The sequence below is a fragment of the Rasamsonia byssochlamydoides genome (genome assembly GCF_041956645.1).
Source record: "Rasamsonia byssochlamydoides strain NRRL 3658 unplaced genomic scaffold VTN77scaffold_41, whole genome shotgun sequence".
NCBI classification, from domain to species: Eukaryota; Fungi; Ascomycota; class Eurotiomycetes; order Eurotiales; family Trichocomaceae; genus Rasamsonia; species Rasamsonia byssochlamydoides.
The window spans coordinates 41,589-54,475 of NW_027192424.1; the positions used below are offsets into that span (position 1 = coordinate 41,589).

The 12,887-nt window shown below is 51.6% G+C and overlaps 3 protein-coding genes across 3 annotated transcripts; 2 read left to right on the top strand and 1 right to left on the bottom strand.

Moving 5' to 3' along the window:
* Positions 1-1,063: 1,063 nt before the first annotated feature.
* VTN77DRAFT_5684 (uncharacterized protein) lies at positions 1,064-6,781 on the top strand (the record flags this gene model as incomplete). Its single annotated transcript, XM_069421878.1, has 3 exons — positions 1,064-1,586; positions 1,651-6,596; positions 6,671-6,781. 3 exons carry the CDS (start codon positions 1,064-1,066, stop codon positions 6,779-6,781), a joined length of 5,580 nt encoding a protein of 1,859 aa, XP_069276743.1.
* Positions 6,782-8,122: 1,341 nt separating this feature from the next.
* Positions 8,123-10,069, top strand: VTN77DRAFT_5685 (uncharacterized protein; the record flags this gene model as incomplete). The annotated part of the gene is made up of 1 exon (XM_069421879.1): positions 8,123-10,069. One exon carries the CDS (start codon positions 8,123-8,125, stop codon positions 10,067-10,069), a length of 1,947 nt encoding a protein of 648 aa, XP_069276744.1.
* Positions 10,070-10,424: 355 nt separating this feature from the next.
* On the bottom strand, positions 10,425-12,608 carry VTN77DRAFT_5686 (uncharacterized protein; the record flags this gene model as incomplete). The annotated part of the gene is made up of 1 exon (XM_069421880.1): positions 10,425-12,608. One exon carries the CDS (start codon positions 12,606-12,608, stop codon positions 10,425-10,427), a length of 2,184 nt encoding a protein of 727 aa, XP_069276745.1.
* Between the last annotated feature and the right edge of the window lie 279 nt (positions 12,609-12,887).

Genomic DNA, 12,887 nt, shown 5'->3' on the forward strand with positions numbered 1-12,887 from the left:
TCGGCGGTCTTTCAGGACATGAGGCAATTGAAGAACACCACACCAACGGCCTGGTCCGTGGGCACTTTCGGAGAGAGCCAGAGAGCCGGATCAAAGGATGTGGGATCGTTGCTGGCGTTCCTGGAGGGGGTTGAGGAAAATAATTTTGAGCTGGTTGAACACCCACGGTTCCGATTGGGTTTAGTGTGATGCGGCAGCTCCCCAAAGGTCCAAACGGTTGGGCGGGCCAAGGAAGCGCTGTGACCATACATGACATTACACGCATGCCACTTCACATCTGCAGTGACACGCACAGAGCAGGCATTGCTTTTGGTATAGCGTGTGATTGGGGGCAATATCAGATCTGGTGAAAACCTATCAGATTTAGGATGGTTAGATTCTATCTTATTTTTTTACAGGATCAAGGAATGTAAATAACCTGGTGGTTAAAGTAGATAGTGTCTTACAAGTATCATACTCGTCTAATCTGAGGATGTATTTTTTTTTTGAAAAATCCCCTTGTCCAGCCATGGCTCTTTCAGCCTCTCAACCTGCAGCGTGGCCGACCAAGTAGCCAGCGAGCTCCACAGCACCGTCTGTGCAAATTGACTTGTCAACCACCAGGCCGCGCCCCAACAGTTGTCAACCCGTCTCCGATTGGCTTCCTTGGCGGCTTCGAACTACTATGTGGCCGCCCACATCCCAACTAATAATAATAATAATCTTTTTCTGTTAGCCTCGTGAGTTGCGGTACTCCAGCAGGCTAGAAGCTACTCTCCTCTGGTCCCTCTCAAGTTTTCTTGCGGTGCCACGCCATGGTTCTGGAGTAAATACTGGCTTGCTTGCCCTTTCCCCGCGATTGACTTTTTTTCGCCCTTTCTTTGCTTTTCGGGACTTGTCTTTTTCCTTGGACTCGCTTGATACCTCCCGAACTCCGCAGATCCAGAGGTCTCCCCAGTCTCTTGTCGCTCTGAAGAGGCCTTGTGTTGCTTGGGGACGACACCGGTGCTCTGCGGACTGTTCATGCCATCCTTACTCTTCTCCGCCAATTGCTAGATATTAAATATACCGAACATTTACGACAATGCGCCCCGAGGTCGAGCAAGAGCTCGCCCATACCCTGCTGGTTGAGCTGCTGGCATACCAGTTTGCTTCTCCAGTCAGGTGGATCGAAACTCAGGATGTGATTCTGGGCGAGAAGCGGACAGAGCGAATCGTCGAAATTGGTCCGGCTGATACTCTGGGTGGTATGGCCAAGCGGACCCTCGCATCCAAATACGAAGCCTACGATGCCGCTACCTCCGTGCAACGGCAGATTCTTTGCTATAATAAGGATGCGAAAGAAATTTATTATGACGTCGACCCGGTCGAAGAAGAACCCGAGGGGACGGATGCACCAGCTGAGAGCACATCTGCTCCCGCGCCCTCAGCGCCCGCAGCTGTTGCCGCGGTTCCAGCTGCTGCTCCTCCAAGCGCTGGACCAGCCGCTCCGGTCGAGGATACCCCTGTTACCGCTGTTGATATCCTCAGGGCATTGGTTGCACAGAAATTGAAGAAGGGCTTAACAGACGTTCCCTTGAATAAAGCTATCAAGGATCTCGTTGGAGGCAGGTTTTGCCCTTCTTTCCGAGTCTTAGTATGGGACTGAGGCTAACATGGGCAGTTATATAGGCAAGTCTACTTTGCAGAATGAGATCCTCGGTGATCTGGGCAAGGAATTCGGTTCGACGCCAGAAAAGCCTGAAGATACCCCTCTCGACGAGCTTGGCGCTTCCATGCAGGCCACTTTCAATGGCCAGCTGGGCAAGCAGTCGTCTTCCCTGATAGCCCGTCTCGTGTCCTCGAAGATGCCTGGTGGGTTTAATATCACAGCTGTCAGGAAATACTTGGAGACGAGGTGGGGGTTGGGACCAGGCCGTCAGGATGGAGTCCTTTTGCTTGCGCTGACCGCGGAGCCGGCATCGCGTCTTGGGTCCGAGGCGGACGCAAAGGCTTATCTTGACGATATGGCAAACAAATACGCCGCTCATGCTGGCATCAGTCTTTCTGCCCCCACGAGCGGTGGTGATGGTGGCCCCGGCGCGGGTGGTATGCTGATGGATCCCGCTGCGATTGATGCATTGACGAAGGACCAGCGCGCGCTGTTCAAACAGCAATTGGAAATTATTGCTCGCTATCTCAAGATGGACCTCCGCGCTGGCGACAAAGCCTTCGTGGCATCTCAGGAAAGCCAGAAAGCATTGCAGGCGCAGTTGGATCTTTGGCAAAGCGAGCACGGTGACATCTATGCTTCCGGTATCGAGCCAGCCTTTGACCCTTTGAAGGCACGAGTATACGACTCGTCCTGGAATTGGGCTCGCCAGGACGCGCTCAGCATGTACTATGACATCATCTTTGGACGACTCAAGGTTGTCGATCGCGAAATCGTCAGCCAGTGCATTCGGATCATGAACCGTTCGAACCCAGTCCTCCTCGATTTCATGCAGTACCACATCGACAATTGCCCGACGGAGAGGGGTGAAACGTATCAGCTCGCCAAGGAGCTAGGTCAGCAGCTCATTGAAAACTGCAAAGAAGTCCTCGGTCAGCCCCCTGTCTATAAGGATGTCGCAATTCCGACCGGTCCGCAGACTACCATCGACTCCCGCGGCAACATTTCATATCAGGAAGTACCAAGAGCAAGTGCTAGGAAATTGGAACACTATGTGAAGCAGATGGCCCAGGGTGGCCCTATCTCAGAATACAGCAACCGGACCAAGGTGCAGAATGATTTGAGGACCGTGTACAAGCTCATCCGCAGACAACACAGGCTCTCAAAGTCTGCGCAACTGCAGTTCAATGCGCTGTACAAGGACGTCCTCCGTGCGCTGGCAATGAACGAGAGCCAGATCATGCCCCACGAAAATGGCCATGCCAAGAGGCCGGGCCGCAACGGTAAATCTGGTGGCAGCCCTCGTCCTGGTAAGGTGGAGACGATTCCATTCCTCCACCTGAAGAAGAAAGACGAACATGGCGGCTGGGAGTACAGCAAGAAACTGACAGGCATCTACCTGGACGGTCTCGAGTCTGCTGCTCGGTCTGGTATCACATTCCAGGGTAAAAATGCCCTTATGACCGGCGCTGGTGCCGGCTCTATTGGAGCTGAGGTCCTTCAGGGCTTGATCAGCGGTGGTGCCAAGGTGATTGTGACAACGAGTCGATACTCGCGCGAAGTCACTGAATACTACCAGGGGATGTACGCGCGATACGGTGCACGAGGCTCTCAACTTGTCGTTGTTCCTTTTAATCAAGGAAGCAAACAAGATGTGGAGGCGCTGGTGGACTACATCTATGACACCAAGAAGGGCCTTGGTTGGGACCTCGACTACATCGTGCCGTTCGCCGCCATTCCGGAGAACGGACGCGAGATCGACAACATCGACTCGAAATCAGAACTGGCCCATCGGATCATGTTAACGAATCTTCTGCGCCTGCTCGGATGCATCAAGACTCAGAAACAGCAGCGGGGCTTTGAAACGCGTCCGGCTCAAGTCATCCTGCCGCTGTCTCCCAACCACGGTACTTTCGGCAACGATGGGTTATACTCGGAGTCCAAGTTGGCCTTGGAGACGCTGTTCAACCGATGGTATTCTGAGAGCTGGGGCAACTACTTGACTATCTGTGGTGCCGTCATTGGTTGGACTCGTGGGACGGGTCTCATGAGTGCGAACAACATCATCGCTGAAGGCGTGGAGAAGCTCGGCGTTCGCACGTTCTCTCAACAAGAAATGGCCTTCAACTTACTGGGACTGATGGCGCCCGCAATTGTCAATTTATGCCAGTCTGATCCTGTCTTCGCGGACCTCAACGGTGGCTTGCAGTTCATTCCCGACCTGAAAGGTTTGATGACGAAGTTACGCAAAGAAATCATGGATACCAGCACCGTTCGCCAGGCCGTCGTCAAGGAGACCGCCTTGGAAAACAAGGTTGTGAACGGCGAGGACAGCGAGGCGCTCTACAGGAAGGTCATCACGCAGCCTCGTGCCAACATCAAGTTTCAGTTCCCCGAGCTTCCCGACTGGGATAAGGATATTAAGCCTCTCAACGAGAAGCTGAAGGGTATGGTCAACCTCGACAAAGTGGTCGTAGTCACCGGCTTCGCCGAGCTTGGACCGTGGGGTAACTCACGAACTCGATGGGAGATGGAGGCCTATGGCAAGTTCTCCCTGGAGGGCTGCGTGGAAATGGCCTGGATGATGGGTCTGATCAAGAATCATAATGGACCACTTAAAGGGAAGCCGTACTCCGGCTGGGTCGATGCCAAGACTGGCGAGCCAGTCGACGACAAAGATGTGAAGGCCAAATACGAGAAATACATCCTCGAGCACTCGGGTATTCGGCTTGTTGAACCTGAATTGTTCGGTGGATACGATCCCAATAGGAAACACCTCCTGCAAGAAGTTGTCATTCAGGAGGATCTGGATCCATTTGAAGCGTCCAAGGAGACCGCCGAAGAATTCAAGCGGGAGCATGGCGACAAGGTGGAGATCTTTGAGATTCCTGAGTCCGGAGAGTACACGGTTCGCCTCAAGAAGGGTGCCACTCTGCTTATCCCCAAGGCTCTGCAGTTCGACCGGTTGGTTGCTGGTCAGATCCCGACCGGCTGGGACGCAAGGAGATACGGTATTCCTGACGACATCATTGATCAGGTTGATCCTGTGACTCTCTATGTCCTTGTCTGCACGGTTGAGGCCCTCCTTGCATCCGGTATTACCGATCCATATGAATTCTACAAGTATGTCCACTTGTCGGAAGTCGGCAACTGCATTGGTTCTGGTATCGGTGGTACTTCCGCTTTGAGAGGCATGTACAAAGATCGCTTCCTTGACAAGCCTGTCCAGAAGGACATTCTGCAAGAGTCTTTCATCAACACGATGAGTGCGTGGGTTAACATGTTGCTCCTTTCGTCTACTGGCCCCATCAAGACTCCGGTCGGTGCTTGTGCCACCGCAGTGGAATCGATCGATATCGGTTACGAGACCATCGTTGAAGGAAAGGCCCGCGTCTGCTTTGTCGGTGGGTTCGATGATTTCTCAGAGGAGGGATCTTATGAGTTCGCCAATATGAAGGCCACCAGCAATTCTCTAGATGAATTTGCACACGGCCGTACTCCACAGGAGATGTCTCGTCCGACAACGACAACCAGAAGCGGATTCATGGAGTCTCAAGGTTGCGGTATTCAAGTCATCATGAGTGCGCAGCTTGCTTTGGACATGGGTGTTCCGATTTACGGTATTCTTGGATTGACCACTACTGCTACTGATAAGATTGGTCGGTCCGTTCCTGCACCGGGCCAGGGTGTGCTGACGACCGCTCGCGAGAATCCTGGCAAGTTCCCATCCCCATTGCTTGATATCAACTACCGTCGCCGGCAGCTCGAGCTGCGCAGGCAGCAAATCAAGCAATGGCAGGAGTCCGAGCTCCTGTATCTTCAGGAGGAAGTTGAGGCGATCAAGAGTCAGACTTCGGAACCGTTCGATGCTCAGGCGTACGTGCAGGAGCGGACTCAGCACATCCAGCAGGAAGCGATCCGCCAAGAGAAGGACGCTCAGTTCAGCCTTGGAAACAACTTCTGGCGACAAGATCCCCGCATTGCTCCACTGCGCGGAGCCTTGGCAACCTGGGGTCTGACTATCGACGACCTCGATGTCGCTTCATTCCACGGCACCTCCACGGTTGCCAATGATAAGAATGAATCCGATGTCATTTGCCAGCAGCTCAAGCATCTGGGTCGTAAGAAGGGTAATGCTGTTCTGGGAATTTTCCAGAAATACCTTACGGGTCACCCCAAGGGTGCTGCTGGTGCCTGGATGTTCAACGGGTGCTTGCAAGTCCTCAACACCGGCCTTGTTCCTGGAAACCGCAACGCGGACAACGTCGACAAGGTCATGGAGCAATTCGACTACATTGTGTACCCGAGTCGCAGCATTCAGACCGACGGTATCAAGGCGTTCTCCGTCACTTCCTTCGGCTTTGGTCAGAAAGGTGCTCAGGCGATTGGTATCCATCCTAAATACCTCTTTGCAACCTTGGACAAGGCTCAGTTCGAGTCGTACCGCGCTAAGGTCGAGGCTCGTCAAAAGAAGGCCTATCGCTACTTCCACAACGGAATGATCAACAACTGTCTGTTCGTGGCCAAGAACAAACCACCATACGATGATAAGATGCAAAGCCAAGTCTTCCTTAACCCTGACTACCGTGTCACGCCGGACAAGAAAACTTCGGAGCTCACCTATCCTTCGGTCCCTCCGAAGCGTAAAGACCCGGACACGGAGAGAACCCGCCAGATGATTGAGTCCCTTGCTACGGCGACCGCAGCTCCGAACTCCAGAGTCGGTGTCGATGTCGAGAATATCGAGGCTATCAATATCGAGAATGACGTCTTTGTGGAACGGAATTTCACAGAACGCGAGCAAGCGTATTGCCGCAAAGCGCCATCGCCACAGTCTTCATTTGCCGGGAAGTGGAGCGCGAAGGAGGCGGTTTTCAAGTCTCTGGGAGTAGCCTCCAAGGGTGCCGGTGCTCCGCTGAAGGAGATTGAGATCATCAATGATGCCAACGGTGCACCCGTGGTCAATGTAAGTTTCTGCGTTCATTCCATGCCCCTCCCTATCCCCGCGCCTTCAGACAGCCTGCTGACGAGCCTTTCTAGCTTCATGGAGCTGCCGCTGAGGCTGCCAAGCAGGCTGGTGTGAAGTCTGTCACTGTCAGCATTAGCCACAGCGATTCTCAAGCGATTGCAGTTGCAGTATCTAAATTCTAATGAAACGAGATGGATGGCCGATATGCCGGGTTGACGACCGATGAGTATGCTGTGTGCAGGCTGGGATACATAGATCTTAGATGTATATCTTATGTGTTACACCTAGAAACTGTACAGGCATGAGCCTCTGATTTTTGCTGTGATTTTCTAGCAGACTATTCCCTGTAGTTAATGAAAAATGACCTTATGCATTTAGACTTGTATTTCTTTACGAGGGATCTTACATCATCATCACCCAGAGGCAGAGAGAGGGGGTCACTCGCGGCCACACATCAATGTAGTCTCAAGGTTCCACTTTTCCCTATAATTCGTATGCGAAATCGATACCCACGGCCCAGCCAGTTTGGCCTGCAAATTCTACTCCAGTTTCCGGGCGAGGCAGAAGTAAGATCAGGAAAGACATGCTTGCATGATGTGACGCACCTTTTGCGTCAGGTGTGTTTCCCGGTTGCGCAACATCCCCGGCTGTCTTAGCATTGAGTACTATATATGTCACTAACTACTAAGACTTGGCTGTTAGATGTCTGTCCGCTGTCAAACTGCCCGGCAAAGAAGATAAACCCCAACAGCGTTTTCGAGGGCTTGAGAGGCTATGAACAATGTCAGGTCAGGACTAGTTAGAGGGACAGAGAATAAATGGGCCGAGAGCCTGAGACAGCTACAGATTCGTATGTACTGTACGTCGGTCGGGTAGGTTGACGACGTCGTGTCTCACATATGTAGATCGTCAAACTGAATTAGCTCAGTTAGGTAGTTGATGATGATGATCATGCATGCAAAGCATTGCATCCTAACAGGGTCTTAGTGTGTGAGAGACTCGAAAGTTCTAGCAGTGTACTCCGTAGTTACCTACAGATTCCTGGATATAGTATATTCATGTTACAGTCAGAAATATGCAAAGAGAGGAACAATTCAGATCCAGCAACTAAGAAGGAAGCCAAGCAGTATGTATGTATGTACAGGATGATGAGTTTTGGGTGATCAGGCTAATATTGCCATTTCTGTTGCAATGTTGATCTGATCATCAGTAACTGAGATGAGACAGTTCGTCAGTTTTTGCAACATATCATATCCTTGCTCTGTGGAGAACATCCTCATACATATATAAGAAGCCATGGCCCCCTGCCCGTTTATCATAAGGATTGCGAGATTATCTGATCTGCTCTGAAGGGATTTCTTGCAAGATAATCTTTACCTACCTACTTTACTTGCGTTTCCTTTCTCTCTGTTTCGAGGGAAGGGTAGTTATCCTTATCCAGAGTTGATCTTTCTGACCAGTTTTGTCTATACTCCTTTTTCTCCTGTCTCTTTGCTATGAATATTACCGCTGGATAATTCTTAATGCATGGGATTCCACGCCTATCCCGACCATTCAATGGTGAGGGTATTTCGACTGCAGCATCACCCCTTCTCTCCGCTTTCAACGAGATTACATGTCGAACACCGACGACGCCACGGACGCCGCGCCAGAATGAAGCCAGCAACAATAATAATACACTGCGAAACTACCATCCAGCAGCTTCAGTATTGTCACCGCTGACGCCGAGAGATGACGATCGACAAAAACGGATTCTCGGACGCTATTCAATACACAGCGACAGAGTGGATAGGATTGATTCTGATGAGTCTCGCTCATGGAACGGACACAACTGGGGTCGGTCACCACTGACACCATGCTTCCCTGCGTCTGAAGCTCCCCATGTATCTGACGTCGACAATGATGAAACGAAATTGGGCACCCTTTCCGCCATCAGCATCATTGTCGGGAAAACGGTCGGGGTGGGCGTGTATTCAGTGCCCTCCTCCATCTTTGCCGGCGTGGGGTCAGTCGGCATGTCGATTATCATGTGGGTTCTGGGTGCTCTGATCTCATTCTGTGGCCTGGCCGTCTATCTCGACTTGGGCACTGCAATTCCACGCTCTGGTGGCGAGAGGGTCTACCTTGAGCGGATCTTTCGCAAGCCACACATGTTGTCCACATGCATGTTTCTGGCATACGTTGTGCTGCTCGGTTTCAGCGCACCAAACTGCATCATATTGGGAGATTATGCAGTATACATCAGCGGTGGTACTCCCAACGGTTGGAACGCGCGATCAATAGGAGTCGGGGTCATCACCCTGTCGTGCTTGATCCATGCTCGGACTCCCAAGCTGGGCTTGAAATTGATAAACATATTGGGGGTGGTCAAGATAATCATCATGTTTGTGGTCGTCATATTAGGGTTTGCCAGTTTGTTCTCAGGACAAGAAAGGAAGCCGTCGCAGACAACTGCGGAGCGCAATTTCAAAAACATCTGGGCTGGATCTTCAACCCAGCCCTATGACTACGCCACTGCCCTTCTCAAAGTCATCTACTGCTTCCGTGGATACAGCGCCGCAAACCAAGTTTTGTCGGATGTCAAAAATCCAAAGAAGACTCTTCGCCTTGCCGCCCCGATTGCTCTGGGTCTCGTCTCTGTCGGATATATCCTTGTCAACGTTGCATATTTCCTCGTCGTCGACAAAGAAGACTTCAAGACGTCCGGTGTCGTCGGTGGAGCTCACTTCTTTCGCAATGTCTTTGGCGAGGTGGTCGGCGAAAGGATCCTGCCTTGCTTGATCATTCTCAGTGCGTTTGGAAACATTGCTGCCACGTCCTTCGCCCAGGCCCGAGTCAACCAGGAGTTAGGCTGCGATGGTCTGCTACCATTTTCATCTCTTTGGCATCGCGGGCAGAAATCTGATACTGCTCCTGCTAGTGAACAAACAGGGCCGCCCCTTGCCGGCTTGTTCCTCCACTGGTTGGTCTCGATGATTGTGATCCTCATTCCGTCAGGTGACGTCTATGCATTTCTGGTTGATGTTGGCGGATATCCGGTCAGCGTGATCAGTGTGGCCATAGCCGGTGGACTGCTGTACCTGCATCGTTCTTCTTCTTCACGGGCAGAGTGGACTGCGTCAGCAACTCACTACAAAGCTCGCACCACCTACGTGGTGATCTTCATCGCTGCCAATGCAGTTCTGCTTGTCCTGCCGTGGATACCACCCGTCGACAGGAAAGGCGACGCTTCTCTCCCGTATTATGCGTATCCAATGACGGGGTTGGCAATCCTGGCATTGGGTGCGATATACTGGGTCTGGTGGAGATGGGGAATGCGAGTGCGGATGCAAACGACGACAATGGCTCTAAAGGCTCATCATCATCATCATTGGCAGGCCAAGAACGTTGACGAAGTCGAGATCCCTCTCATGGGTCTGGATAATGATCATGAAGCTGACGTTGATGTTGATGTTGACGTTGACGACTGATTGTATTCGACTATTATGCCATTTGGAGTGTAATAATATGTGCCCTTTGTCCTCTCAGATATAGCTGTGTCAGGAGGCGACACGCACCAAAATACCATACTGGATAACAGATGGGCAGGTACTGTATGTATGTATATATGATATACAAAAGGAAAGATATCAAAGATGTAGATGTCTTCGATTTTCTGCACATCATCGCAAAATGCGAATATATAACATACATCCATACATGAACACGGAACACGGATAAATCGCATTCCACAAGAGGAAAGTTTGGTAACAGCCTGCCTTAAGTGGACAATACACCACATACAGACACAGGACGGATACGATCCCGTTCGAGGCCTATTTATCTTTAGGTTATCTTTTTTTGACTGCCGGAAGCCCGACTCATCGGACCCCAATTCTCTCGTGGATTTGGTTGGTACCGCACAAGTCGTTTCCTCGAAAGCGCGGCGGAGGCCTTCTCGCCGAGAGCTTCGTCAAAGACAATAGTCAAGGTGCTAGGGTGGGGTTTGGCTTCGGGATGCTTTGCATTTGCATCTTGGTGATCGACACCATCGCGGTCGTTATGTTGATGAACGACATCCTCTGCGTGTTCTGTTGTGCCATTTCCTGCGCTTGTGACTGGACCTTCCGTGTGTGGCTTGTCCGTCGCTTGTCGAGATCCGCATCGGTATAGAGCAGCCTCAATCTTGGTCGTCAGATCGTGGACATCTTTCCCGCTCTGCAGAGCGGCCGTGATCTCCTTCTGCAGCGCAGAAAGCCGCTGCTCCCCTTCAAGATTCTCCCTGCTCTTCCGCATGATCGCCGCCCCGGGACTCCCCGGGCTCAAAGCTCCTTCCTTGATGGGGGATTTCTGGCGCACCCACTCACGCATGATTTCCCAGATGACCTCCCAAGGGGCATCCGTCCGGACAGAATTGGGCTTTGTGTGGCTGCGAGTAGACCGGTAGCCAAGGCGATAAAGAGCACCACGGAAGGCGTTAATTGGGATGGTCTGGGTGTGTAGGACCTTGGCAAGCGCGCTGAGGGTGACAAAGAATGGGTGAGGTTCCCGTGCGGCTGGATCAGTCCGGGGAATGATTGGAGACGACTGAGCTGGTCCATCGTCGGCTGCAGGAGATGTTTCTTTGGAGGACGCACACAGATCGAGGTCTTCCTCAAGAGCCGTCGTCAACATGCCTTCAATGCGGTCCACGGTTTGATAAGTGTCCCTGTCCAGCTCAGGGAGCATATTAAGGATCTTATGGATGAAATGCGGATTGTGGAGAGGTCCAGCCCACATGGGGCCAGCGAGATGGGTTTTGAAACCACAGTGCTCACAATGAGGTGTTGAAACAGGACCTTGCGCCAAACTGTGCTGATAGCAAGGCTCGCCTTTCTTATCCAGTCTCTGTCTCGTATTGGTAAGGGGTTGTATTGACCAAGCACCGCAGCCGCTGTCACAGTTGTAAACCAACATGGTGTTGCCCGAGGTGAATTTCACCTCCGCCGGCGACTTATAGACTCGAACAAATACGCGGGCATAAAAATCAATGGAGAGGGACAGCATGGGCTCAATTGAAAGACCGTATTTTGCAGCAGAGATGGCGATTCCATGCAAGATAAGACGCAGTCCAGCTTCATGAGAGTGAGCGCCCTTGAGAGGTGCGCCGCCGTACAGTGAAAAAGTCTTCTCCGGATATCCGGTCGAGGCGAAAACACCCGCATCGGTGCAGGTGACGCAGAGAAGACCCCCATCATTGACCGCCTGTACTGCAGCGTCCAGGAACGGAGCCGCGGTGCCGTATGGATCCAGATCAATGACATCGAATTTTCCAGGGTAGACACCGTTGCTATCCGCTTTCTGCGGCCCAAGGAGACTGTACATATACACACGGGCGTCGCCGCTGTTGGGTTGAACAACCTTCTCTACCCCATTGTACTCTATATTCACTTTCATGGACTGAATAGCTGCGGGCGACAAGTCGTTCGCGATGATACGAGTTGCGAAGGGGATTTCCTTTGCGTATCGCAGAGCGCGGAGACCAGTAGCAGATAGGGCATCCAGGATTTGAAATGACCGAGTTCTGGGGTCTATGACGTTCGAATCAGATTCTTTTGCTTCGGAGGATGTCGTCGCGGAGCCAGCGGTATTTGTGACGTCCTCAGTGACGCTGTCGCCAGAGTTTTCGACAGACGATCTGTCATTTGCGACATCACCATCACCATCACCATCTTCATTGCCTCTTTTGCGCTTCTTCCCTTTGTGATTTCCACCCTCGATCTCTTTCTGTCTTCTCTTCTCGGCCCTCTGCTTCTTCACCGCTAGCAAATGTTCGCCATATGCCTTGATCGCGAGAACACTCAGGTCGCGGTTGAATCGTTGAATCGGGTTGTAAAAGACAGATGCTTGCTGTTGTTCACCACCAGGTTTACGTTTTCTCGAGGGATCTTCTTTTGTCACCGGTCTAAGGATATATGCCAATCCTTCCTTGACCGTTTCGTACTCTTTGCCGTTGTGCTGCACGACCGCAGCCGAGGGTTCAGAAGACATGGCTGGAATGGTAAAATTAGCAGGTTCTGTGGTAAGCGCTCTCTTGACTTGAGTGAAAGAGCCTTGGTCAAATGGACTGTTTTGGAGTGGAAGCCTCTGGCACTTAAAAAAATACGACGCGAGATGAAACTTGCTGGTCACTGCCCATCGCGATTTTGTCGAAGTACTAAGAAAGGAGAGAGTCAAGATCATTGACCCTAAACAACCGGGGCCATTCCCTCCGAAAGTATGTATTTGGTGTTGGTCACCTCAAATGTTCTCGGCGATAAACTTTTGTTA